This window comes from Abramis brama (assembly GCF_963993115.1).
Source record: "Abramis brama genome assembly, chromosome: 8".
NCBI classification, from domain to species: Eukaryota; Metazoa; Chordata; class Actinopteri; order Cypriniformes; family Leuciscidae; genus Abramis; species Abramis brama.
Window position 1 is genome coordinate 5,261,685 of NC_139970.1, and position 27,473 is coordinate 5,289,157.

Genomic DNA, 27,473 nt, shown 5'->3' on the forward strand with positions numbered 1-27,473 from the left:
TGACCAATGAGAGCAGACTGGAGCCGGCTGACCAATGAGAGCAGACTGGGCTTTTTGGAAGGCTGGTTTTTTAAGAAACCAAAACTTAAAGTGAAAACAGGTACTGCAACAATGTATATTGCAAGAAAATTTAGTTTTGTGAACATTAAATCATGTAAACGTATTCTAGTAGACCCCTGAACAAAATTATGACCCTCTAAATGAGCATAATAGGGGCCCTTTTACACTCCCACAAGGCACTTTGAATACCAAGACTGCCCTTTGGCCTGTCCAATACGCCGGCTCTCTTCCAGGCTCTTGTTAAAACAGAGGTGTCCAATTCTGCTTTTGGAGGGCCACTTTCGCTGACTCACCTTAAAGGTACGCCTACCTGCGTGCTGACGTCATCTCGCGCTTTGTTAAGGGGCGCACCCGTGATGTGCTTCACTCATGGGAAATACACATTAGCGTTGTTCTTTCTATAACTTTATATACTTCTTTTGAGGAGTACTACACACACACACACACACACACAGTATATATATAATTATCGGACTGATATACAAACTATCTATATATAGCACCTTGGTCATATCCAAAAGGCTTCAAAACCTTTAAAGGTGTAGTGAAATAACATGAATGTTGGATTGCTTATAGTTATATATTTTTTAATAAGCTTTCACACAAACTCTAACTCATAGCTAAAAGACATCATGCCAGCCTTCCATGCAAGCCAGATTATTTACGCAAATTAACTCCAATGAAGGAACTATGTATTTTTTTCTTTCTTTTTTTCACTGTAAACTGTACAAAATAGCCTGTAGAGTATTTTGCATGGAGGGGAAAAAAAGTGTGTACATAATATTATGTGGAAAAATAACATGGTCATATTTGATCAAATTGAATATATGGAAATTTCAAGTAATGATTATATAATTCTTACACTGAAAACAATTCTGCAGTTGTACAGTTATTAGTTATTTTGTGCAGGTCATGTGTGGAGCTCAGAGGCCCGTCAGGGAGTCCTGGACATCAGTAAAAATGGCCACAAAGCCCTGAAAAAGCCACAAACAAATTCAGACTGTATCACTGTGTTTTCCAACCATTTTGCAATATCAAATGAAATCCAAACCCTGTACATTTCAGAATACAAACATTCAATAGTTTAACATTTAATAGTACTCACATTTTTTATAAGCAACTGAGAATTGATCAAACTAAAGCCTTTCAGTGTGGGTAAGGGAAAACCAGCCTTCAGGGCCGCTAAAATGCAAAGTGGAAAAAGGTGTTAATTATCAGTTACCAGACTTTCTAAAAAACAGTTTTGCAAAGTCTATAGTTTTCAGAAGTTGCTTTTTTGGTTGCAAGTTTGTAATAAATGCAATATCATTAAGAGATTTTTTACCATTTAGTTTTTGAAGTACAAACATCTTCACTGCCATCACTGAGATTTGCTCGAATTCGTCAGTCTGTACATTGAATGATTAGACAAATATAAAACATATCATAATGCTGATCTACTAAAGTGAATATTTGACATGAATCATAACTGTCTGGTCTCACCTTAAAATCACCAATCTCAGATGATCCGAGAGTCAGCGTTAAACTTGATGCAGCATTCAGGGCAAAAGATGATGTAGAATACTTATTTCATATGCAAAGATGCAGTGGGCATTCAAAAATAGCATAGAAAATGGCCAATTATTTCTAAAATATAAGTGTGTTTGCTAGTAACATTCTAAGTGGACCTCAGGGAACTTAATAAAAAAACAAAAAACAAACAAACTGGGTAACGCTTTAGATTACAGCCCGGAAAGTACTGTACGTGTTTTTATTGTACTTAACCTGTAACTACATGGAACAAGAGGGTAACAAACACCACTTTAATTTACAGCCCGCAATGTCACACTTACCCTGTAACTACATGAAACAAGAGTATATTTACCCAGTATTTAAGCAAAAGTTGAAATAGGTTTAGTTTTTCTTGCCTTGAAACACAGAAGCCAAAACTTAATCAGTGCACTTTTGCTATAAAAAAAAACTGTATAAATGTACCATGTACCCCGTAATTTTAAAAAGCCTTTACATATTTGTACACTACTATAACAAACAGCTACGCAGTATGTTCTTAATAAATTGCACCCACATGTAAGGTTGTTGTACCATAATAGAAGAATAAGTGCCCCTTACTTCTAAAATAATTACAGTAGAAATAATTTGTTAATTTTCCAGGTTGTTACCCCTTTATTCCCAAACTTTACATATTGTTCCCTTATACCTACACTTGCATACTTTATAGAGACTTTATAATTACAGAAAGGTATGTTGTAAATTCGTTTTACTAACACAATACTTTCCGGGCTGTAATCTAAAGCGTTACCAAAAACTGCAGTGCATGATTGAAATGAAAACACAACTAAAAATGGAGCTCATTTGACTGTGTCTTTAACTGGACAAATATCAGTGAAACTCACTTTTTCATTTGGAAAGCTCCAGTCAGTTTTTTGTCAATCCGAGCACTTCCATTGAAACTGCTGTCCTGCAGGTGGAGTGAGAGAAGAACACTGAAGTTAATGCTCAGCTGAATTGCTGTTTCCTTTTTGATTAATTGATAAATTTGGTAAACACATGGTTCTGTATCACTGTTTGCAGTTTTGACTTTACAGCTTATACAGTCTTGCCCAGTGCCGTAGCTAGAGGATTCGGGGCCCCCTGAAAAAATATTGATGTGGGCCCCCACCACCCACCACCCTCCACCAATATCATATACTGTACAATATAAGAGCATGGAGGCTCACATGTAACTTAATAGGATTTTCTTACAAAATAACAAAGCAGATAACAAATAAATGTAAATAAAGGTTTTTACTGAACATCAGCAAAAGCAAAATACACAAATATAACATTAAATATAAAAGCAAATAAATAGCAAACACTAAAACAAATTTTCCTTCAGCAATGAACATTGAAATAATTATGAAAATTATACGAATCATTATTATAAGTATATCGGTTTGCTTGATCTTTAACCTTTGATGACCTTACACGTCACTTCACCTAGGATGAACCAAAATCCCATTGTCAGACCTTTTTGTTGGCAAAGTCACTGAAGATTAAGATTATCCCATGAGTTTCGCAAAACTCCCATCTCTTCTTTCAGTGCCTGTATGTTGTACTTCCAACTTCCATTGAAATTTTCCCTGATTGTAGAATTGGGTTTCTTTCTTCAATAGACTGCAGGATTTTCTTCCATACCGTGAGAAGAACTGTAGCTTTGAAGGACATGAAGTACTGTTTTAGACCACTGGCCTCTGACCTAGCTTCATTTGTTAAACTGCACTGAGCACAGATGGTGTCCAGAGCTTCTATAATTGATGGCAAGTGGTTTGCAACAGGTTTAACTGCAGCTATGCGCGCACTCCTGGTCTCTGACAAGCGTTGAAGGGAGCAGCCATTCTGACTTTTAAGGATTGCCCACCGCTCTGGACTTGCACTAAAGAGATTGTATAAGCAGATCAAACAGCCAAAAAATGTGGACACCTCAGGACATGACTCTGCTGCTTTTACACCAACAAGATTCAGAGAGTGTGTGGCACAGGGTGAATATGTGGCAAGAGGGTTTATTTTCTTCATTTCAGCCTGAACCCCTTTCACTTTGCCGAACATATTTGCCCCATTGTCAAATCTCCTGAGGGTGCTGGCTGTGTGTTCATTGAGAAATATCTTGACGCACACAGCCGTGCGTTCCGGGTGTTTCAACCTCGCGCACGTTGGCTTTCTTCTGGAGAGATGAAAGCCAAATATATTGTGAACACTCGAATCTCGCGTTTGCCGAGGCAGCGCGTAGATTACGAGTCTGCTATAAAAGGGACACACACGGTCTGTGAAATAATACTGTTTGGGTGCGAGGCATTCACAGTCAGCTCCTGAGGGGGCTGGCAGTTCATTGAGAAATATCTCGGCGCGCGTGCATAGAAAAAAGCCGTGCGCTGTCGAATGTTTCAACCTCGCAATTGTTGACTTTCTTCTCGAGGGATGAAAGCCGATATATTGTGACGACGGCTCGAATCTCGCGTTTGCCGAGGCAGCGCGTAGATTACGAAACCGTTTAAATAAATATTAAACTAAACAAACAGTATTTTCTGGTGATTATGGCTGCATTTAATTCTTAATGGAATTAAATGATGGAATATTATCTGACCATGAGAAGTTAGATATTTTAATTCAGCCTACCATCCAGACCGTGTTTCACTTGTTTTTGGCTGCATTTAATTTTGAGGAATTAAAATGTTGAGCCTCGCACCGACAGGTGCAGAAAGAGTGTCGCCTCCCGCGCCCCTCCCGAGGGAGCCTGGCAAAGGAGATGGCGCTCTTGCGGCAAGCCTTCTGAGCCTAAGGTCGATCTGAGGACCGTCCTTTAGGCAAAGAAGGCTTCTGCCAGATGGTCCTAGCTGCGGCCGGACCACTCAGAGCTGTCCCCCCCGGGGTGGAGCGATCGAGGTCGCCTCCCCCCGGAGCTCTCAGGAAATCAGTGCTGTGTTCCCGCCGTCCAGTACGCTTCGGGCCACACTGATTTCCCGCGCACGCACGCTGCTCCAGCCGCCTCTAGAAAGACCTGCGGCTGGGCAGCGAACGCGTCCGCACACCGAAAATCATTCTCGACTGCTCCCTGCCGGTCAGCCGCTTCAGGGGGTCGGGAATGAGGCTCGGTTGACACCCGAGGCCAGCCTTGAGAGGCTGGTTCCCTTAGTAGATTATCTCGGCGCATGGTCATGCTTCCGAATATATCTGCGTGGGCCCTGCATACTGTAGAGCTGGGTTACAGACTGCAGTTCAGCTCCCCTCCCCCGAAGTTCAACGGGGTGGTCTGGACTGTGGTCGGCTCAGAGCAGGTTTGGGTTATGGAACAGGAAGTTCAATCCCTGTTGGTCAAGGAGGCCATAGAACGTGTTCCTCTGCCAGACAGGGAGTCCGGGTTCTACAGCCGGTACTTCATAGTTCCCAAGAAGGATGGGGGGTTGCGTCCAATAATAGATCTCAGGCACTTGAATCGTTCTCTGAGGAGATTCAGGTTCAAGATGCTCACAATTCCAGCCATCGTGAGTCAGATCCAGTTCGAGGACTGGTTCGTCACGATAGATCTGGAGGACGCATACTTCCATATTTCCATCCTTCCATTTCACAGGAAGTTCCTGAGGTTCGCTTTCGGGGGCGAAGCGTACCAATATCGGGTTCTTCCCTTTGGCCTAGCTCTTTCCCCTCGCACCTTCACCAAGTGCATGGATGCAGCGCTGGCTCCGCTGAGACTCCAGGGCATTCGTGTACTCAATTACATCGACGACTGGCTAATATTAGCCAAGTCGTACGATATGGCAGTTCGGCATCGAGATGTCGTTCTAGCCCATATCAGGTGCTTGGGGCTGAGACTCAACACAAAGAAAAGCGTGTTGACGCCCTCCCAGAGGACTATGTTCCTGGGAGTGGTATGGGACTCCACGACGATGCGGGCACAAATGTCTCCTGCACGGGTGGAATCCATACGGGCGATGGTCTCCAGAGTGAAGCTAGGCCACAACCTCACTGTGAAGCAGTTTCAGAGACTGCTGGGGCTCATGGCAGCAGCGTCCAACGTCATACCTTTTGGCCTGCTACACATGGGATCCCTACAGTGGTGGTTGAGAGCCAAGGGGTTTTCCCCGAGGGGAAATCCGTTCCATATGATCAGGGTAACGCGCAAATGCCTTCGTTCTCTCGTCATATGGAGGAAACCTTGGTTCCTGTCCCAGGGACCGGTGCTGGGAGCATCATGTTGCCGGAAAACCGTTCAACAGATGCCTCCCTCACTGGTTGGGGCGCGGTCATGGACGGCCGCTTTGCGAGAGGTCTGTGGGAGACCCGGCATTCTTCTTGGCACATCTACTGCCTGGAAATGTTGGCGGTCTACAAAGCTCTGAGGAGCTTTTTCCCGGACCTCCGCGGCCACCATGTCCTGATACGCTTGGACACTTCTGTAGTCGCGTATCTGAATCATCAGGGGGGTCTGAGGTCGCGCCCTCTATGCAGACTGGCACACCAGATCCTTCTGTGGTCCCAGGGGAAACTGTCGTCTCTCAGAGCGATGTACATCCCCGGGGACCAAAATCAGGGAGCAGACGTCCTGTCGAGGCAGGGGCTGAGGCCCGGGGAGTGGCGACTCCACCCAGAGGTGGTGGAAGCCATGTGCGTGAGATTCGGCCCAGTGGAAGTGGATCTATTCGCGTCTCAAGAGACGTCCCACTGTCCACTGTGGTTCTCTCTCAGGCATCCAGCTCCGCTGGGGCTGGACGCCATGATGCAGACATGGCCGAAGCTGCATCTGTACGCATTTCCACTTGGTGTAGAGAGCGTGAGGTGGACCCAGTTAACTGCCCAGTGGCTTCAGTGCTGGAGTTCCTCCAAGATCGTTTCTCCGCCGGTCTTACCCCATCCACACTTAAGGTGTATGTGGCTGCCATTGGGGCTTTCCACTCGCCTGTAGGTGATGGGCCCTTGGGGAAGCACCATCTGGTTGTACGTTTCCTCCGTGAGGCTCGGAGGATGAGGCCTGCGGCTCGCTCCAGAGTCCCAACTAATAGGACCTGGAGGTGGTACTTGAAGGGTTGGCTGAGGCCCCCTTCGAGCCACTGGAGTCGGCTGAGGCAAAGAACCTGACCCTTAAGGTTGCCTTTCTCCTTGCTATCACTTCTCTGAGGAGAGTGGGGGATCTCCAGGCCTTGGCTATAACGCCAACTTGCCTGGAGTTTGCCCCTGGCGGAGTTAAGGCCATCTTACATCCTAGACCGGGCTATGTGCCCAAGGTGCCATCTAATGTGGCACGGTCAGTGGTTCTTCAGGCCTTCCATCCTCCACCTCACGCGACGGCGGAAGAGGGAAGACTTCACCTGCTCTGCCCAGTCAGAGCCCTTAGGGTTTATTTGGAGAAGTCTTCTCATTGGAGGAAGTCAGACCATTTGTTGGTGTGCTTTGGTTCACCCAAGAAAGGGCTGCCTGCATCTAAACAGACAATCAGCAATTGGATTGTCCAGGCTATAGCCACGGCTTATCAGGTGCGCAATTTGCCTTCACCTATGGCCGTGAGGGCTCATTCCACCAGGAGCATGTCCTCCTCGGTGGCCCTCCTTTCTGGCATCTCGCTTCAGGATATCTGCGAGGCGGCCGGGTGGGCCACCCCGCACACCTTCATACGTTTTTACAGTCTGCAACTTCCTGTGACGCCTGGCGCCAGAGTGCTCGGTCCTAAGTATGCCTGTTCTTACAGCTTCATACTAGGGCGGGTGTGATTACGGTGTGGCATAGTGGGTATTACGTTCCCCAAAGTGTCGTCACGACGACGACGCAGTGCGAGTTCCCTCGAAGGGGAACGTCTCGGGTTACGACTGTAACCCTTGTTCCCCGAGAAGGGAACGAGACACTGCGTCTCGTCGCCACACCTATCACGGTCAGAGCGCTTGCTTCATCGCAAATAGCTGATGTGTGTTTGTGCCAGCGTCCCTTTGTATCTTCCGGTTATGCCGTCATCTACTACGTCATGACGCAGCACCAATCAGGATTGGACAGATTTCATTCATGCTTCAGATGCGTTACGCTGAGGGCGTTCCCCAAAGTGTCGTCACGACGACGACGCAGTGTCTCGTTCCCTTCTCGGGGAACAAGGGTTACAGTCGTAACCCGAGACGTTTTTCTCGCCCATTTGCTGACTTACTAAACTGGAGATACTCTGGAAATTTCTTTCCTTCTGAATCCTTGGGCATAATAGTTTTCAGGTCTGTCTGACTGGCAGTGGCTAGCTTTCTAATGATCACCTCACGATCTGTTAACCTCTCTGGCCATAATCCTGGATCAGCTGTCAAAAAATCTCCCCCACTCTCGCCTTCATTTCTCCCTGCGCTTGCTGAGATTGGGCTGTCTGTGACTGTGTCCTGACTGGCGCTACTTTCAGCTTCTTCACTTTGACCTTCACTAACTGATGTTGGCCTACTTTCATGCATTTGCTGGGTTGAAGAACCTGGCTCTGTAGACAACATTTTGACCACGTAATCATTCAGTGGATTGTGGTGCGCACCGATAATGAAGAGTGACAGTACTCGGCAGGCTGTAGACGGCAATTTTCTTATTCCCAGCAAAATAACAATACAACCTGTCTTTAAGAACGTCTTGATCGACTTGGATACAACAACTCTCCTGGCCTCCCTCTCCTTCTTTTCATGGCGTTTCTAGTTCCCTGGTTTATGTTTTCTTTCCCCCGACATTTTTCATTCATTCATTTTGTCAGTCAATCTCCTGCTCTTCCACCAAGTTCATCGTTAACTTAAGGCACTGCTGCTTCAACTCTGATTGGTTCTGTTCACGAGCTGGGGTGTGATTTACAATTTTATTGGGACCATCTGATGTTTGTCACTTTCTGAAAAATTAATAAATACTTTAGATCGGACTAAACCATTTATAGGGAGGCAAGAGAAGCAGATATTTGGAAAAAATATTTAACCAAATTGCATGTTTTTGTGGTTTTCATTTAAATCTCAGTCATACAACTAATATAAATATTAGAATTATTCATACAACAGGGGCCTATATAGTATAACTCCTGGATTTTGTGGGGCCCCTGGGCAGCGGGGGCCCCTATAAATGTCACCACCTTTCACCCCACTAGTGACGGCCCTGGTCTTGTCAACATGTTTTGTGCAATTTTGATATTAGCCTTTTCCTATTAAAGTGTGAGAGTTCCTCTTCCCTTTTTATACAATGTTTTTGTGCATAATTTGTGTATCCAAACACGAAACTCACCACATCCAGTCTGAAGAGAGGCACCAGCGTACCATCAGGTTTAACAGCGGAGAACTTTGCTGCAGCCGGCACATGAATGTCTATCACCCCTGAACTGAAGGAGAATAGTGGCGTCTCGCTGGCGTATAACAGCACCTGCATCTCCATGTTGGAATACAATGTGCGTAGCTGAACAAATAATTTGTAAACAGAGCACATTATTCATCTTGATAACTTGATTTTACTTGAAAACTATAGAACAGACACATTTTAGACATGTAAATACACATGACATTCTTGACTGGTGTTACTGTACATCAGTTTATGAAAACATAGTCATATTCTCTAGTTATTTACTGGTTGACATTAAACATAAGATATTTTATAAAAAAAAAAAAATGTTCCCTTACATAGTCACAACCTGTACATACACTGACCTGTGGAACGAAGGCAAACTGACTGGTGTTCAGATGGATTGGAGAACTCTTTGGTATCTACATTAAATGAGAAGAATGAGTGACTTAATAGCTAAATCTATATTTAAAATCTATAAGAGGGCATGATTCCTTGTAAGTCTATAATGAGTGTAAGATACAGAACTCTTCCAACACAAATGCTGTATAGTTTCATTCATTGGAGATGGTAAAAGTATTTATTTTTTTGTACTTCCTCACCATATCATCTGTGATGTTGATTTGAAGAGCCCCAGAGCTGAGGAATGCATACGCTGCTGAATTCACTAAGAACTCAGAGGCAGCCACTGAAAGCATGCAGTTTTCTGCATACGGCACGTCAAACGCGCTTGCAGAGAAAGGCGGTTCAGACGGAGAACTGCGGCTGTAAAACTCACCCTGTCACAGGAACAACAACCAAACGTCATTGGCAGGTTACGGTAAAAATTCCAAAGCGAATAAATAAAATCAACAATACTTGTTTACAAATCGAGAAATCTATTCGAATTCTAAATATATTCAGAAAGAGAAACCTAATAATAGTTGGGGCTCAGGGATGGTTGGACAACTCAGAGAAGCCAATCCTGCTCCTGGAGAGTTTAGCTCAACACTCATGCCTGGAAGTCTCTAGTGATTCTGCAGACCTTGATCAGCTGGAAAGTGGCCCTCCATGAGCAGGATTGGACACCCCTGTTGTAACTGTATGCATTTCATTTATGGCAATAAAATGTTAAGCTGGGCAAACACTGTGCAATTTTCGTCTGAATCTGAGCCGATTCCTGAGTTGTATGACTCTTTTTTTGAGTCTGGCCGAATTTCAGCTTTGTCGTGCAGTGTACAGCGGGAAACGAGAGGCGATTAACCTCTCCCGACCGGCAATCAGATGCTCGGGTTAATTACTGACGTTAGAACTTTTGGTCTCCTCTTGTGAGGGTATCGCACAGTTGAAGCAGAGCTACGAACTGATTGCCCCGAACTGAACTCAGTGCCTTTTCCCTTCACTGCGCCTGCCTGAAAACAGAATTTAAACCTTTGCAACACGAAATGGATATTTTAAGTCTCAGCTCCACATTCGGACCGTATAGATCGTGAGCTTTAGCTTTACATCACATGCGATTTACTCGTATAGTGAGAGTTGGTATTTAACAAAATAAATGCTGAAATCACACAGTGTATGCCTGGCTTTAATCAGTATTATAAATGCTGAATTAAAAATCCTTACCTTAATATCTAACTCAAAGCTTTGTGCTGTCACAGCCGGGGAGGATGTCAGAGGGATGCTCAGAGATATATACGGACCCACAGGTATGTTAACTAGAAAGAATTCATTTGAGCGTGATTACTGTAGTCATCTAATGAAGAGGAATGTAATACATGCTGTAGTTTTCTAAGTGGTTTTCAAGGATTTTGTATTTACAATCACGCCAACAACATTAATGTCATTAAGTAGCAATAGCTCAATAATACGGCTGAAATAACCCACAGTAGGGTGAATCTCACAAAAATGTTCACAGCAAATGCAAGAAAATAAGGCCTTTTTAATGATTTTTGAATAACAATTAATCACATTTATTATGGAAAATAATGGCACAATGCAAAAAAAATTATTTGGTCCTAAAAATAGTTTTCTTTATGCATAATATGTCTTCTTTTAACTATAAATCTATATGATCTAAATATAATATATCATTTTGAGGCATTTTTGTGCCAGTACCAGGTATTTCCTGTAGAGTTGTCTTTAATCCAATTATTGCTTGTTGAATTGCTGGGCAAATCTAAAAAAATTAAATAAAAATAAAAATAATGACAATGAAATACAAGACATAATGATAAATATCACCAGCAGCAGATAATAGTGTTGGCTAATTTGTTTTGATAAAATGGCAAACCTGCTCACGTATAATTCCTGATATTTGTCCACTGAAAGCACTTATAAATGGCGTGAAAAAAAAGCTGAAGAATAGAAATGCTCTATTAGTGGTAGTAGTGGAGCGGCTAAGTGATATAATCGTTCAGTTTATGATACAAGCGTGAAAATTGGCATGAGCAGTCTCCATGGGTCACTTGACAAGAAAATTGTCCGAGCCACTTGAAATTTCCAGATGGCGGACATTTTTCAAGATGGCCGACACCTTAGTGGAGCAGTTAAGTGATATAGTGGTTTATTTGGTGATACAAGCATGAAAATTGGCATGAGCAGTCTCTGATGGTCACTAGACAATAAGCCACCCACAGCTACTTGAAATTTCAAGATGGCGGCCATTTTTCAAGATGGCCACCACCTTAGTGGAGCAATTAGGCTTAAGAAATCATTTAGTTGGTGATACAAGCATGAAAATTGCCATGAGCTGTCTCAAAGAGTCATTTGACAAGAAACCGCCCACAGCCACTTGAAATTTCAAGATGGCGGCCTTTTTTTTCAAGATTACCACCACCTAAATGGAGCAGTTAAGCGATATAATTGCAAAAAAGAACAATTTTTAACGCAAAAAAGAACAATTTTTAACGCATCAAAATACAGTTGTGTTGATTTGTTGATTATAGATAGATTAGACAAGAGTGAATATCTGCACTACCAGGGCACACTGGTGATATATCACTGTTGTTAAACTCAGAGTGGGGTTCAGTATCAGCTAATTGTAAAGTTAGTATCCCAAATGCTGGATACGTATGGGGACTGGATACGTGTGGGGACAGGCATTGAAGCGACATCCACAAATGCCGAGCCCATCCAACTGGGGATGGGTTAAAGGACGAAGAGTGGAAAGTCTTCTGGACTCCACTTCCACCTATTGCAGAGAGTTGTTGGGAGTTAACCAAATGTGGGTGCAACAAGGCATGTACTGGAAGGTGTAAGTGCTTCAGATATGGACTCAGTTGCACATGCCTATGTAGTTACCCCTGCTAGAACCTATTTGCATGTTTCTTTTGCCAGTGTTAGTCCTCTAATTTTTCCGGTGTAGGCCTATGGCTCGGCTTCCCCTCGCCACATCAGCACATCATGTTTTATTTTGTCACCAGACTATCACTGTGACATTTTCAGTTTAGTTTCTTAGTATTGTTTGAGATACTTTCTGTTTGTCATGGTTCCATGGCTGTGTCAGCCAGAGTCGCTGTTGCCTCTGGATCTGTTCTTATTGACATTCAGTATTAGTCATTGCTAAATTTTTTGTTTGGTGCACTGTCCGTTCAGCACCACAACTGTGCTAATTTATTAATCTTATTTTTGTTTCCCCACCTCTCAGTATTAATTTGACATGTTTAATAACTGTTAGTTAAAAAAAAAAAAAAAAAAAAACTCCCTTGTGACTGTTACCTTGTCGTGGTAAGGGAGCTTGTGTACCTCAATGAACCCTGAGAGCTATGCCGGTGGGAGGCAACTCCTGACAGGCTTTACCAAACTGGACAGGTCATGGGTGAGGAGTCATACAAAACACAGTCAAACTACCTCTCTTGACAGAGTCTTTTGAGGAACCCAATACATTTCTATGAGAAAATGTATCATTTAAAGATCCACATGGCGGGCGGCAGTAATCCTGAAAAATTGCTGCCATCTTGAAATTTTATGTTGCTGTGGGTGGTTTCTTGTCAAATGACTCTTTGAGACAGCTCATGGCAATTTTCATGCTTGTATCACCAACTAAATGATTTCTTAAGCCTAATTGCTCCACTAAGGTGGTGGCCATCTTGAAAAATGGCCGCCATCTTGAAATTTCAAGTAGCTGTGGGTGGCTTATTGTCTAGTGACCATCAGAAACTGCTCATGCCAATTTTCATGCTTGTATCACCAAATAAACCACTATATCACTTAACTGCTCCACTAAGGTGTCGGCCATCTTGAAAAATGGCCGCCATCTTGAAATTTCAAGTGGCTCGGAAAATTTTCTTGTCAAGTGACCCATGGAGACTGCTCATGCCAATTTTCACGCTTGTATCATAAACTGAACGATTCTGCCAAACATAAGCACTTAGCCGCTCCACTATAGTCATAAGAGATATTCTCAATTGTTGCGTGTATCTTCAGGTATCATCTGTCTTTTATGCTTTGTTAATACTTACCTAGCTCCTCCATGGAACTGAATATTCACACCTCCTATATTAGCTCTACATTGAACAGTGGAGATGGAGAGACGGCCAGCATCATCCGCTAACTGCAGGAGGGTGTAGATGTGGATATTGTACACAGCCAGATCAAATGAGCCGCAAACATGGCTGCAATCATAGAACAAAAGACAATCATATGACATATCTTATAAACAATCAACTCCTTTACATTAACAATGTCTTATTTAAAACATTTTACTTTGATATGTTTAATTAGCCAGCTATCTTGAGGGATCTTTCCCATTCCTCTTTGGCAAATTACTCCAGCTCTTCCAAATTACATGACTTTTGAGAATGGACCTTAAGCTTCCCGCCATAGATTCTTAATGGGATTTAGATCTGGGCTTTCAGGGGCCACTTGTCCCTCAACAAAATCTGGACCAACTTGGATGTGCTTTGGGTTGTTGTCTTGCTGGAAGACCCAGTGTTGATCAAATTTGGCCATTTTGCCTGTTGATAATTTTTTTTGCAATAAAATGCAATTATTTACGAATATAGCAACGTATTGTTACGAATCTTGATATGTGTCATCACAACCATGCCCTGAAGGACCCTGAGAAGCTTGGGGTCAGTGCATTACAAAAGTATTACTTTTTGCTGTAATGCAGTAATATAACGAATTTCTGATAAAATATTGGTAATATTACACACATTACAATCTCAGTAATGCACATTACAACAACGCATTTTAACCCAAAATAATATATATTTTTTAAGAATTTACCAACACCGTGAGACATTCCAGCACCCATAGATATTGGTTTTGACTTGGTTTGTGCCAAATTTGGTGTTATTACCGGGAATTTTAAGGTATGGTTGCTGGGTGACTTTGTTTTGAAACCTTCAGAAAACGCCTCGGTTACGACTGTAACCTCGGTTCCCTGAAGAGGGAACGAGCGTTGCGTCGAGAATGACGCTATGGGGAACGCTTTGCGAGATGACGTCTTGAAGCACATGTAAAATCAGTCCAATGGTGTGGCGGAACGTCAGAGGCGGGTGACGTCACGTACCAGGAAGCTATAAAAGCCGGCCTGAAACAGAAAACGAAAGCTTCGTATAGTCTGAAGTCGTGCTGACAGGCATGAAGGAGATATGGCAGGGCGACGCAACGCTCGTTCCCTCTTCAGGGAACCGAGGTTACAGTCGTAACCGAGGCGTTCCCTTTCAAGGGAACTCGCGTTGCGTCGAGAATGACGCTATGGGGAACGTCTATACCAACGCCTCCATAGCTACAAATGTCTGTCCTGTGTGAAATCTGGAGCGCAGCACTAGGAAGACAAAACATGAGACCCTGGAGCAGAGTCTAGATCCAAAGAGTAGAACCTGACGAACGTGTGCGGTGAGGACCAGCCTGCCGCATCACAGACGTCCTGTAACGATACTCCTGATATAAGGGCCTTAGAGGCCGCCATACTCCTCGTAGAGTGCGACCGGACAGCCAAAGGAGAAGGCTGCCCAGCCGCCTCATAAGCAAGTGAGATAGCCTCGACCACCCACTTGCTCATTCTTTGCTTAGACACCGGACCTCCCTTGTTAGGGGACCCAAAGCATACAAATAACTGATCACTTTTACGCCACAGGGCAGCTCTGTGGACATAAGCGTCTAACGCCCGAACTGGGCAAAGCAAATTATTAGCCTCCTGGTCCGCATTCTGAAAAGGAGGAGGACAAAAGGCCTGCAGAACAATAGGTCTGGCCACATTAGTGGGGACCTTGGGAATATAACCCGGTCTCGGATGTAGAAAAGCTTTAACCATACCCGGTGCAAACTCTAAGCATGACGGAGCAACCGACAATGCTTGCAAATCCCCTATTCTCTTGAGAGAAGAAATAGCGAGAAGGAAAAGAGCTTTCAGAGTTAAAAACTTCTCAGGAACCTCCTCAATGGGCTCAAAGGGGGCCAGGGAAAGGCCTTGCAGCGCAACGGACAAATCCCAAGGTGGCACCCTAGAGCGAACTGCAGGCCTCAGCCTCCAAGTGCCACGAAGGAAACGAGATACCAAGGGGTCTTTCCCCACAGACATTCCACCCAAAGGAATGTGGTAAGCACCTATGGCCGCCACATAAACCTTTAAGGTGGACGGGGTCAGACCTGCAGTGAACCGGTCCTGCAGGAACTCCAGCACTGTACCAATTGGGCAGTTAACTGGGTCCAACCGACGGTCACTACACCAAGAAGTGAAGACTCTCCACTTCAGGGCATAAAGTTTCCTCGTGGAGGGAGCTCTGGACTGTAGAATGGTCTCAACAACCTCAGTTGAGAGACCTGACTCTATGAGCTGGGCCCCCTCAGAGGCCAAGCCCACAGGTTCCACAGTTCTGGGCGGGGGTGAAATATTGAGCCCCCTGCTTGGGACAGAAGGTCCCTCCTGACAGGAAGCTCCAGAGGATGCCCGTCAAGGAGGGACACAAGATCGGGAAACCATACTCTGCCCGGCCAGCGCGGGGCTATAAGAAGCAGGCAAACCCGGTCCCTGCGAACTCTCTCCAGAACTCCCGGGAGCAGAGCAACTGGGGGAAAAGCGTACAGACGTAGCCTCGGCCACGCCTGTACCATAGCATCCAGTCCCAGAGGAGCTGGATGCGTGAGGGAGAACCAAAGTGGACAGTGAGACGTCTCTCGAGACGCAAACAAATCCACTTGTGCTTGGCCAAACTCCCTCCATATCAGCTCCACCACCTTGGGGTGGAGCCTCCATTCCCCGGGCCTCGGCCCCTGTCTTGACAGAGTCTCTGCTCCTACATTCTGAACCCCGGGGATGTAGGCTGCCCTGAGTGACAGCAACTTCCCCTGGGACCACAAGAGGATATGGCGTGCCAGATTGGATAATGGGCGCGAGCGCAAACCCCCTTGGTGGTTGATATAGGCGACTACCGACGTGTTGTCCGTATGCACTAACACATGGTGTCCCCTGAGATCTGTGATGAAGCTCCTCAGAGCCCGGAAGACAGCTAACATCTCTAGGCGATTGATATGCCAGGAACGATGATGGTCTTCCTACAGACCTTGAGATGAGCGACCCTCCAGGATCGCTCCCCAACCCGTGAGGGAAGCATCCGTCGTTAGCAATTTGCGACGACAAGGAGCTCCCAACACTGGGCCCTGGGACAGGAACCAAGGTTTCTTCCACATAACCAGGGTACGTAAGCATCGCCGCGTGACCTTGATTGTGCGAAATGGGTTGCCCCTCGGGGAAAACCCCCTGGTCCTGAGCCACCACTGCAGGGGCCTCATGTGCAGTAGTCCAAAAGATATCACGTTGGAAGCTGCTGCCATGAGACCCAACAGTCTCTGGAACTGTTTGACAGTGAGTAGCTGGCCTAGCTTTACACTTTTCACAGCCGCAAGGATGGACTCTATACGTGGCGGTGACAGGCGCGCCTGCATCGACACTGAATCCCAAACCACGCCTAAGAAAGTGGTCCTCTGGAGTGGAAAAAGCACACTCTTCTTGGCGTTCAGCCGTAACCCCAACTCTCTCATGTGGGCGAGAACAACATCTCGATGTTGAACCGCCAACTGATGCGAATGAGCTAAAATCAACCAATCGTCGATGTAGTTCATGATGCGAATACCCTGGAGGCGCAGGGGCGCCAGAGCTGCATCCATGCATTTGGTGAAAGTGCGGGGTGATAAAGCTAGGCCGAATGGAAGTACTCGATATTGGTATGCTTTGCCCCCGAAAGCAAACCTCAGGAACTTCCAATGACACGGACGGATGGAAATATGGAAATATGCGTCCTTGAGGTCTATCGTGACAAACCAGTCCTCGGACCTGATCTGTGGCACGATCTGTCTCAATGTTAACATTTTGAACTTGAGCTGCATGACTGACTCGTTCAGAACTCGAAGATCTAAAATGGGACGCAATCCCCCGTCCTTCTTTGGAACTATGAAGTACCGGCTGTAAAACCCGGTTTCCCTGCTGGAGGGAGGTACATATTCTATGGCCCCTTTCTCTAACAGAGTGTTTACTTCCTGTTCCATAACCAGAACCTGCTCGGGGCCCACCAGTGTGGGCAGGACCCCCATAAACCGAGGTGGGCGTTTCTTGAACTGTATCTGATACCCTTTTTCACGGTCTGCAGGACCCAACGAGAAACATTCGACAGTAGCTTCCACGCTGTCAAAGATTCTACTAGAGGTATCAGCCTCTCGAGACTGGTTTCTGGATTTTGTTGTTGTTGAGTAGTCGGTTCGTCGCCCTGTAACGGCGCACCGGCAGGGAACGACTGAACAGACTGCTCTAACACCCTCCTCGGAGGGGGCGGGCATCCCGAGGCCACTACGTTTCCGGGTGGTCCTTGAGATATGTGCTCGCTGGAGACCGCTGCGCCCTGTAACACCAGAGGCGGCAGGGTTGGCAGAACGGTCCCCTGAGGGCACCGAAGAGAGACGGGCACCGTAAAAAGAGGTGTTAACCGCTCTGCTTCGGGGGGGACTACCCTCATTCGTCCTGAGCCCTCGGACATCAGGACTTTTTCCCAGCAGCCTTCTTGGCGGTAATGACGGTCCGCAGATCCGTCTTACCCCTCAAAGACTGCTGGGTTTGAGAGCGTCCTCCGTGTCCCCGTGATTTTTGTGGGGGAGCACGGGAGGACACACTCTGTTTTTGAGTGGCACGATGTTCAGCACTCTTTTTAGATGAGTGAGGCTGCTCCCGCTCAGCAGCCTCATAGAAAGAACGGCGGGGGAGAAGTTTTTGAAGTGCGGCTGCCTGCTTAGACGCTTCTTGAGATTTAACAACAGCACTATTTACAGCATCTCCAAATAAACCTGAGGCAGAAACCGGAGCATCCAACAGAAAATGTTTCTCTTTGTCTTTTATATCGCTCAGATTGAGCCACAGATGCCTCTCAGTGGCCACCAGGGCTGCCATAGACCGCCCGATTGATTTAGCGGTCTCCTTGGTGGCCCTGAGAGACAAATCTGTGGCCCTACGCAGTTCGGACACTGCCTCAGGACCAATACCCCCGCCCTCATCTAAATCACCCAGTAATTCAGCCTGATAAGCTTGCATGAGAGACATAGTATGGAGACACGCTGCAGCTTGACCAGCGGCGGAATAGGCTTTATTAATCAGTGAAGATGTGAATCTGACTGGTTTGGTGGGTAACACAGGAGCCTTCAGGGAAGATGCCGTTGCTGGAGAGAGATAGCTCGCAAGCGTCTCCTCCACCTTCGGCATCTCCCCATAACCATGCTCTTTATATTTGGAAATGGAAGAGTAGTGAGATGTTTGTGCACTGTAAACTCTGTATGACATGGGTTTCCCCCACGATCTCGACACCTCGGTGTGGAGATCGGGGAAAAACGGAAGGCTTCTGCGCTGAGGCTGTGCACGGGATGGCAGGAAGCGTTCGTCGAGCTTACTTTTCGAACGAACGTCCTGCCTATCCTCTGGCCACTCAATAGAAAGTCTCTCGACAGCTCTAGTCACTACATCAAGCAATTCCTCAAATGCATGAGACTGAGGTGGCGAATCCTCAGACTCAGCTTCAACACTAACAACGTCCAACTCCTCAGAGCTGGACAATTGCAGTATTGGTGCCTCTATCGGGGGGGAAGAAACCGCCGCGCGTGCTTCCACACCCTGATGAGAGGCACTGGATCTATCAGTAAGAGGCTGAGATAAGGCAGAGCCCGTCTCAACATCCACTGATAGATCCATTTGCGAACCCCAGGTCTGAGATCGACGCCGTGCCTCGGCAGCGGCGGGACCCGAGCCCTGGGGAACGCGATCCTGGTGAAATAACGCCAGGCGGGATCTGAGCGTACGCATAGGGAGCGCGTCGCAATGCACACAGTCACCACCCTCGAGTGCTGACTGGGCATGCTCTTCACCCAAACAAACACCTCCCGTTAAGTATCACCTCCCGTTAAATAACGCGGGCAGGGATGAACACACACTCTAAACTGCTGCTGCTTACTCGCCATACTGAATATATATATATAATATAGACAGACAACACCAAATAACAAGGACAGATTCAACACAGAGCGCGACTGAAGACTCAGAAAGCTTTCGTTTTCTGTTTCAGGCCGGCTTTTATAGCTTCCTGGTACGTGACGTCACCCGCCTCTGACGTTCCGCCACACCATTGGACTGATTTTACATGTGCTTCAAGACGTCATCACGCAAAGCGTTCCCCATAGCGTCATTCTCGACGCAACGCGAGTTCCCTTGAAAGGGAACCCGATGTTTCTCAAAATGGACTTTGCTGACTCTATCGACTTCAAACAGGTGTAGCTCAGTAATTATTTGTCTGATTCCAAAAAATCATACATCATTTTGAAGGTTTTTGTGAAAATAACAATAACTGTTTTTTTTTTTTGTTTTTTTTTTTTGCTCATTCAGACTCATTTTGCCAGCTTGGGTCACATATGTTGGTTATGTGTCTTTTCAGAATGACTAATGAGCAGCAATTTTTATTTTGGAAATGTCATATATGCTCATTTGCCAAAATGGTTGCTGTGTGGAAAAGGGTTAGTACACAGGATGACTGTTCATTATCTTTTCATTACATGTTCGACTTGTTTTAACTGGTTTTCTCGTCTTGGATAAAAGCTGTTTGCTAGAGTGTGGGAACTGTTTTTCTTTGTGGAAGCTATTAGTTTATTACAAGTGAAATAATAAAACATGTTTTACTCAAATCAGTAGTTCTTGCCCAATTATTTACTTATAAGTCAAATATCTGTGGAATAAGTGGGATATAAATAAACCAACGGTTATTACCACTTTATGTTGGGTTCTTGATCCCCCTTTTTGGGGTTTATTTGACTTATGTCTGTGTGCATGGTCCTTCTTATCGACTAAGTTCATGTGATTGTGTAGTAAGGTTTATAGAAAATGTTATTTATTTTCAAGGTCACGTCAGGTGAAACTGATTTGATTGCTGTCCCCTTCTGATTGATTCACATGATTCACGGGGACACTTACATTATGCCAAACTGTGTTGCCCAGTTGCCATTGATGGCTAGTGTGAGTTGACTGACTTCCACAGATACACCAGTTCCCTTTACAAACACCAGTGACAGGTCTGGCATGCTGCACTGCACAACCCGCATGCTGGAAAGACAAAAACACACCGGTTCACCATTTATGGAATATATTCATGTAGACGCAGTCATATTTTCTAAGTTAAAATAACTGTTTATTACATGTGATGAATATAAGAACTACTGACTGAATTTCATGTATTTGTGTTTGAATAAATGCATTTAGTATCTGTGAAAATTAAGAACATTTTAATTAGTTAATTTGATTTGATTGTTTGTTAACAAACTGACTTTGATAAGACATAATGTACAGTGCCGATCGTGATGTCCACCCCACCCCGGACCTCTGGGATTTCAGTACTCTTCAGTTTGCTTTGTATTTGGACAGACAACATCTGAGACACTGAACACATGCACAGAAACAGATACAGAAACACATAACCTCTTTAGCATCATCATGATTAAAATATACAAGATTATATTTTAAAGGGTTATTCACCACTGGCAGTGTGAGTTTTTAATAAATGCCAGTATTGCCGAGTCAGATCTCGAGCTGACGGCCATGCTTTCCTGGCCCGCCGCGAGCATTGGGTTAGAGTGGAACCCTCCGCCCTGTCCTCAGCGTTCGCGGTTGGATGATTGTTTTTTGGGTGCGGCCGCTGATCAACGTTAGCGCCCAACCCCAATACCTTTCTTCCTAGATGTGCATGAGGAGGTCTTGAGGTCCTGGAAAGCACCACTGTCTTCTCGCGATTGCTCGACGGCCTTCTCCGCCTTTCCTCCCCTCGATGGGGCCGCTGCCAAGGGGTACACTGGGGTTCCCCCGGTTGAATGTTCTGTTGTGATGCAAATGTGTCCTCAGAGTGCTTCTTCTCCGGGCAACCCTAAGCACCCATCCAAAGCCTGTACGTTGTCGTCTACTCTGGTGGCGAAGTCCTACAGAGCCGCGGGACAGCCAGCCGCCTCACTGCATGCCATGGGCCATTCTGCAGGTCTACCAGGCCCAGATGCTCAAGGATATGCACAAGGGTAGGACTGACCCAGGGCTATTCGATGAGCTGCGTGCCGCCACTGACCTCGCTCTCCGGGTGATGAAAGTGACCAAATGCTCCCTGGGCCAGGTGATGGCCACTAACGTGGTCCAGGAGAGACATCTGTGGCTGAACCTGGCCGATATGCAGGAAGCCGAGCGGACCCGGTTCCTCGATACCCCCATATCCCAGGCCGACCATTTCGGTGGCGTGGTTGAGGACTTCGCCCAACAGTTCTCAATCGATCAGAAGCAGACTGAGACGATCAAACACATTCTGCCACAACGGCCCTCCTGCCCCTCCTGCACAGCCCAAGCAGCAGGCTCCACCTGGGCCACGTCGTGGAGGAAGCTGCAGGAAGGTGCCCCCGACATCAGGCTAAGGGGCGCTCCTGAGACGGGCAGCACAGGGATGGCTGTCAGTTCTTTACAGGAGGTGGTAGCAGGACCACCCAGAATCTTTTGTTCTCCACTCCCCGCTGGCACAGTTCTTGGGAGCCTGGCTAGAGCTTCCCAACCTGTCCCACTGGGTCACCCGGACGATCAGGCTTGGCGATGCGATTCAGTTCGCACGGTCTCCTTCCCGCTTCAGGGGAGTCCGCTTCACTATGGGCGGTGGCAATGCCCCTATCATGAGAGCGGAGGTTGCCACCCTACTGGCGAAGGGTGCGATCGAGACTGTCCCGAAGAAATCTGGTGGGTTACGGCCATTCCTGGACCTGCGCATCTTGAACCGTTCCCTTCACAGGCTGCCCTTCAAGATGTTTACGGCCAAATGCATTTTCGAATGTGTGCAGCCACAGGATTGTTTTGCAGCGATCGACCTGAAGGACGCCTACTTCCCTGTCTCCATTCTACCTCGACTCAGACGTTCCTACGGTTTGCTTTCGAGGGGCGGGCATACCAGTACATGGTTCTCCCATTCGGGCTAGCCCTGTCTCCTCAAATCTTCACGAAGGTCGTCAAGGCAGCCCTTGTTCCTCTAAGGGAACACGGGGTTCGCATCCTGAACTATCACGATGACTGGCTGATCCTAGCTCACTCTCGAGACCAGGTTTGCGAACACAGGGACCTAGTGCACCTAGCTCGTCTGAGCCTTTGGGTCAACTGGGAGAAGAGCAAACTTTGCCCCATGCAGAGGATCTCTTTTCTTGGTATGGAAATCAACTCGATTGCCATGTGCGCGCAGCTAACAAGCGAGCGCGTGCCGTCACTGCTGACTTGCCTCCGTCAATTCGAGGGCAAGAGTGCGGTTCCACTGAAACTATTTCAAAGGCTCCTGGGGCATATGGCATCCACAGCCGCAGCAACGCCGCCTAGATTGCTTCATATGAGACCGCTTCAGCACTGGCTTCACGATCGAGTCCCGAGGTGGGCATGGTAACACGGCACGGTCTGAGTACCAGTGACTCCGGCCTGCCGTCAGACCTTCACCACGTGGACGAACCTCAGCTTTCTACGGGGTGGAGTGCCCTTAGAACGAGTTTCCAGGCATGTTGTCGTATCGACAGATGCCTCCACCACAGGGTGGGGCGCCACGTGCAATGGACATGCTGCCGCGGGCTCCTGGACAGGACCCCAGCGCCTTTGGCATGTCAATTGCCTCGAGTTGCAGGCAGTACGTCTCGCCCTGCACCACTTCCATGCGTTGCTCAAGGGTCAGCACGTACTAGTCCGATCAGACAATACCGCGACAGTAGCGTACATCAACCGATAAGGTGGTCTACGCTCCCGCCATATGTCGCAACTCGCCAGCCACCTCCTCCTATGGAGTCAGAAGCATCTGAGGTCGCTTTGAGCCATTTATATTCCGGGAGACCTAAACTGTGCAGCTGACGGCTTCGGCCTCTCCCGGGAGAATGGAGACTCCATCTCTGGTCGGTTCAGCTGATTTGGGATCAGTTCGGGGATGCACAGGTAGACCTGTTTGCCTCCCACGACTCGTCCCACATGCAACCTGTTCTATTCCCTGACCGAGGGCACGCTCGGCATGGATGCACTGGCGCACAGCTGGCCGCGGGGCCTACGCAAGTATGCGTTTCCCCCAGTGAGCCTTCTTGCACAGACCCTGTGCAAGATCAGGGAGGACGAGGAGCAGGTCATTTTGGTTGCGCCACACTGGCCCACCCGGACCTGGTTCTCCGAACTTGTACTCTTCGCGACAGCACCTCCCTGGCCAATTCCCCTGAGGAAGGACCTTCTTTCTCAGGGACGGGGCACCCTATGGCACCCTCGTCCTGATCTCTGGAACCTCCCATGTTGCTCCTGGACGGGACGAGGCAGGTTTGAGTACCCTACCACCAGCCGTTGTGGATACCATCACTTCCGCTAGAGCATCGTCCATGAGATATGCCTATGCGTTGAAGTGGAAACTCTTCATCAACTGGTGTTCTTCTCACCGAGATAACCCCCGGAGATGCCCGATCAGTGTCGTGCTTTCCTTCCTGCAAGATAGGTTGGAAGGAAGGCTGTCTCCCTCCACCCTGAAAGTGTATGTTGCCGCTTTCGCCGCACATCACGACGCAGATGATGGTAAGTCTGTTGGAAAACATGACCTGATCATCAGGTTCCTCCTCGCCCTCCTCTCGTTCCCTCTTGGGACCTCTCAGTGGTACTAACTGCCCTGCAGAGTGCTCCCTTTGAGCCTCTGCAATCAGTGGAGCTTAAGTTCCTGTCAATGAAGACAGCGCTCCTGGTTGCACTGGCCTCCATCAAGAGGGTAGGGGACCTGCAGGCATTCTCCGTTGACGAAGTGTGCCAGGAATTCGGGCCGACTAATTCTCACGTGATCCTGAGACCCCGGCCTGGATATGTGCCCAAGGCTCCCAACACTCCCTTCTGAGATCAGGTGGTGAACCTGCAAGCGCTACCCTTGGAGGAGGCCAGCCTTGCTGAAGGGAAAGGCTGAAGGGAAAGGCTCTCTCCAAGCAAAGGTTGTCTCACTGGATAGTGGACGCCATTGCTTTGGCATACCAGCAGCAAGGTCGACCGTGCCCCCTTGGTGTGACGGCCAACTCCACCCGGAGTGTGGCCTCCTCTTGGGCTCTAGCGCATGGCGCCTCGCTAACAGACATCTGCAGAGCTGCAGGCTGGGCAACACCTAACACATTCGGGAGATTCTACAATCTCCAAGTGGAGCCAATTTCTTCTCATGTACTCGCTTCAACCAGCCGGTACTAGATTCTGCTCAGGTGTCTTCGCTTGCTCGCAATTCCTCTCCACGGACGGAATACGTTCGATATTCTCCTCAGGTGAGCCTGATAAGCCCTGAGTTCCTCCAGCACTGTTGATGTCAGCGCCAGAGTTATGTCACCGGCAGCTTTCGCGCTTGGCTAGGTGCCTCCATGTGCATGGTTCCCCTTCTGGGCAACCCCTACATGTGTATTTCCACTGTAAACCTCTCTGAGCATGTGTATTTCCCTCGGCAAGCCACCTTGCCACCCCGGGGGTTGAAATATTTCACCTGCGGCTGGACACCCCAGAGATTCTCCATATGCAGCCCCCTCCTGGGTCATTTGTGTATTCTGGTAAAAAACCCGCAGATGCAAGGCATTTTCATTGGCTTTCTATACGAAACCCCATTTCGTCGTCACTGACGTAACGTCTCCGTTCCCTACTCAGGGAACAAGGGTTACATACATAACCGAGAAGTTTTTACTGTTACTACAAATAAAGCTATTTCTGATAGTGCTATGTTTGCCATTTGACAAAATAGTTTTTTTCTGATTTCTTAATAAAAAAAGAGATTCAAACAATAAGACTAACCGTGTTGAGCTATATAACAATGATTTCTCTGGATTTAAACATTGTTGGAAACATTTGGGATAATGCAAGCACACAAGTCAACAAAATATATAAGATTGTTCTAGTGGTTTTTGGATATATTAATCCAAAAATATTACATGTTGTGCCTTTAAGCCCAGTTTTTAACACTTATATCACTGCATGTGCCAGTGGCTGGTGTTTATGTCCTACTACTGCCAGCCTAGAAACATTTATGATTAACATTCACGGATGTCATCCTGTTTTGTTGACATTAAATAAGTTTTCCTCTTACTAAAAATTTAGATTTTAGAGGGAAAAGGTTATATATGAAAGGAATCAATGGATAAATGTATAATATATTAAAGAAAACAACCACTGAGCATTTCCCTGATGGACAGTAGCTATCATGTCTAACTCACAATACAGAATGTTGTTAGATATCATTTCAGATCAATGCAGTGAAAACTTACCATCTCTGAGACCCTTCTCTGACAGAAGAGCTTTTAATGCAGGATAATCTGCATGTGTGTATGTTACTATCATCAGGAAATAAATTACCAGCTGCATCCTTCAACTCCTGCTGTGTAAGACAAAATATATTACTCATGAGATTAACCTGTCTTTTAACTTTTGACAGGTATTTACACTGCAAAGCTAAAAAAGTATCACTGTAGTCAATGCATAGGCATGCATGGCAGGGGTTTGATATCTTCACTCTCTGGCGATGTGAACAGTAATCTGTATCTTCACTCTCTGACGATGTGAACAGTAATCTGTATCTTCACTCTCTGACGACGTGAACAGTAATCTGTATCTTCATTCTCTGACGACGTGAACAGTAATCTGTATCTTCACTCTCTGACGACGTGAACAGTAATCTGTATCTCCACTCTCTGACGACGTGAACAGTAATCTGTATCTTCACTCTCTGACCTCTGACGATGTGAACAGTAATCTGTTATGCTGAGCTCTGGATGCTTCAGTTTGATCTGTGTATATAAATCCTTCATCCCTCAGAATCTTTTACAGTCTTGCAGCTTTTGAGTTGCACAACAGAGAAGAAAGCAGCTATTTTAAATAAAGACAGCACATTTATATTTATCAATTGGGAAGATGCTTTTATCCGAAGTGACTAACTGTGGTTTTAAGTTTGACATTTGATAAGCTTGTATATTTCTTGCCAATCAAACTCCAGACCATGAAATTCCATTCTACCAGTTGAACTTCAACAAGTTTCAACAAGTTTATGTTTGGTATGTTTATATTTATATCCAACATGAAAAAAAAAAAGTTTGTATATGAAAAAACATTATTTAATAAACACTTTCTTATAAATATTTGATCTGAAATTGTAAGAATGTACCTCAAAACATACAGCACAGCCTGGTGTCTGAAGGGAAAGTGAGTGTTTCTGTGCGAGTGTTTCCTCAAAAGCTTCAAAAGAACACCGTTCACAAGGGAGGGGCGAGTGTTCAGTTCCTGCTCTGGGTGTCTTTCAATATTGAAGGATAATTACTAGTGCTTTCAATAAAAAAAATAAAAAACACATTTAATCAATCACACATATTTCTATAACTATTGTCATCTTCCTAAATTTGTAACGAGAATCGTTTAGAAAAATGTTGTCAGCTAAAGAGAAGCTTTAAATGTCTCCCTGTAGCTGGAGACTGAAGTAGAGAGAGATAAAAAAAAAAAAAAGAAGAAGAAACTGTTAGAAAAAAAAAAAAATCTATGGTTAGTTTTCCTAGAAAGAAGTTTTCCTCTCTAAAAAGTATTGCATTACTAATTACTTTCTAAATCCCATATCACCCTCGACCAGTTGAACAATACAAGGATTGACTTGAAGTTGCTTTCAGATAAATAATATAAAACTGCATGATTCATTCTTGAATTGTACAAAACATACATTTCAACATTAAACGTTAAATATTGATGTTAAATCCACTTTTGCTTTATAATTGGTCTGTAGTCTATACAGTATTTAATGCACTTACATTAGAACTAATTAAATGACAGAAAAAATAAGAGTAATCCCTTACTTTACTTTTCAAGGGAAAAGTAATTAAATTGCAGTAATTCATTACTTAGTAGCCTAATGCATTACACCATCACTGATCCCAACCCAAAGCTCCCTGCTGATAAAATGATCATATTGGCATTGGCATTGCCCTGTATTTTACATCAATAAAAACATGCAGATTAATGACAGGACATGTTATTTTGTCCATCTAAAAGATACAATCTTCAGTAGACTACATGACATTTGCAACGTTTGGTAAATCAAGGCCTAAGTGTAAAATAAGGTAGATGTATGCTATTGCAATTCAATAGTTATATTCTA

General features: G+C 45.8%; 1 protein-coding gene across 2 annotated transcripts; it reads right to left on the reverse strand.

Moving 5' to 3' along the window:
• Positions 1 to 534: 534 nt before the first annotated feature.
• LOC311088098 (bactericidal permeability-increasing protein-like) lies at positions 535 to 26,566 on the reverse strand. 2 transcript variants are annotated; one of them, XM_084121758.1, is made up of 16 exons: positions 26,496 to 26,566; positions 25,603 to 25,709; positions 20,629 to 20,740; positions 20,279 to 20,407; positions 13,293 to 13,445; positions 11,123 to 11,186; positions 10,948 to 11,008; positions 10,456 to 10,547; positions 9,456 to 9,632; positions 9,219 to 9,275; positions 8,803 to 8,970; positions 2,454 to 2,518; positions 1,543 to 1,585; positions 1,385 to 1,448; positions 1,166 to 1,242; positions 535 to 1,034 (listed from the first exon to the last, which is right to left on the reverse strand). In XM_084121758.1, exons 2-16 carry the CDS (start codon positions 25,697 to 25,699, stop codon positions 984 to 986), a joined length of 1,410 nt encoding a protein of 469 aa, XP_083977884.1. In that variant the 5' UTR covers positions 25,700 to 25,709; positions 26,496 to 26,566; the 3' UTR covers positions 535 to 983. The 2 variants fall into 2 exon arrangements, with proteins under 2 accessions (XP_083977884.1, XP_083977883.1); XM_084121757.1 differs by having other exon boundaries at positions 25,603 to 25,712; positions 26,496 to 26,559.
• Between the last annotated feature and the right edge of the window lie 907 nt (positions 26,567 to 27,473).

Excerpts from the sequence above, each read along its gene's own strand:
- LOC311088098 (XM_084121758.1), bottom strand. The coding sequence starts at position 25,699 with ATGCAGCTGGTAATTTATTTCCTGATGATAGTAACATACACACATGCA. Across the intron at positions 13,446-20,278 it reads GCAACACAGTTTGGCATAAT|CCATGTTTGCGGCTCATTTG; the intron begins GTAAGTGTCCCC and ends CTATGATTGCAG. Across the intron at positions 1,449-1,542 it reads CTGAGATTGGTGATTTTAAG|ACTGACGAATTCGAGCAAAT; the intron begins GTGAGACCAGAC and ends TTCAATGTACAG.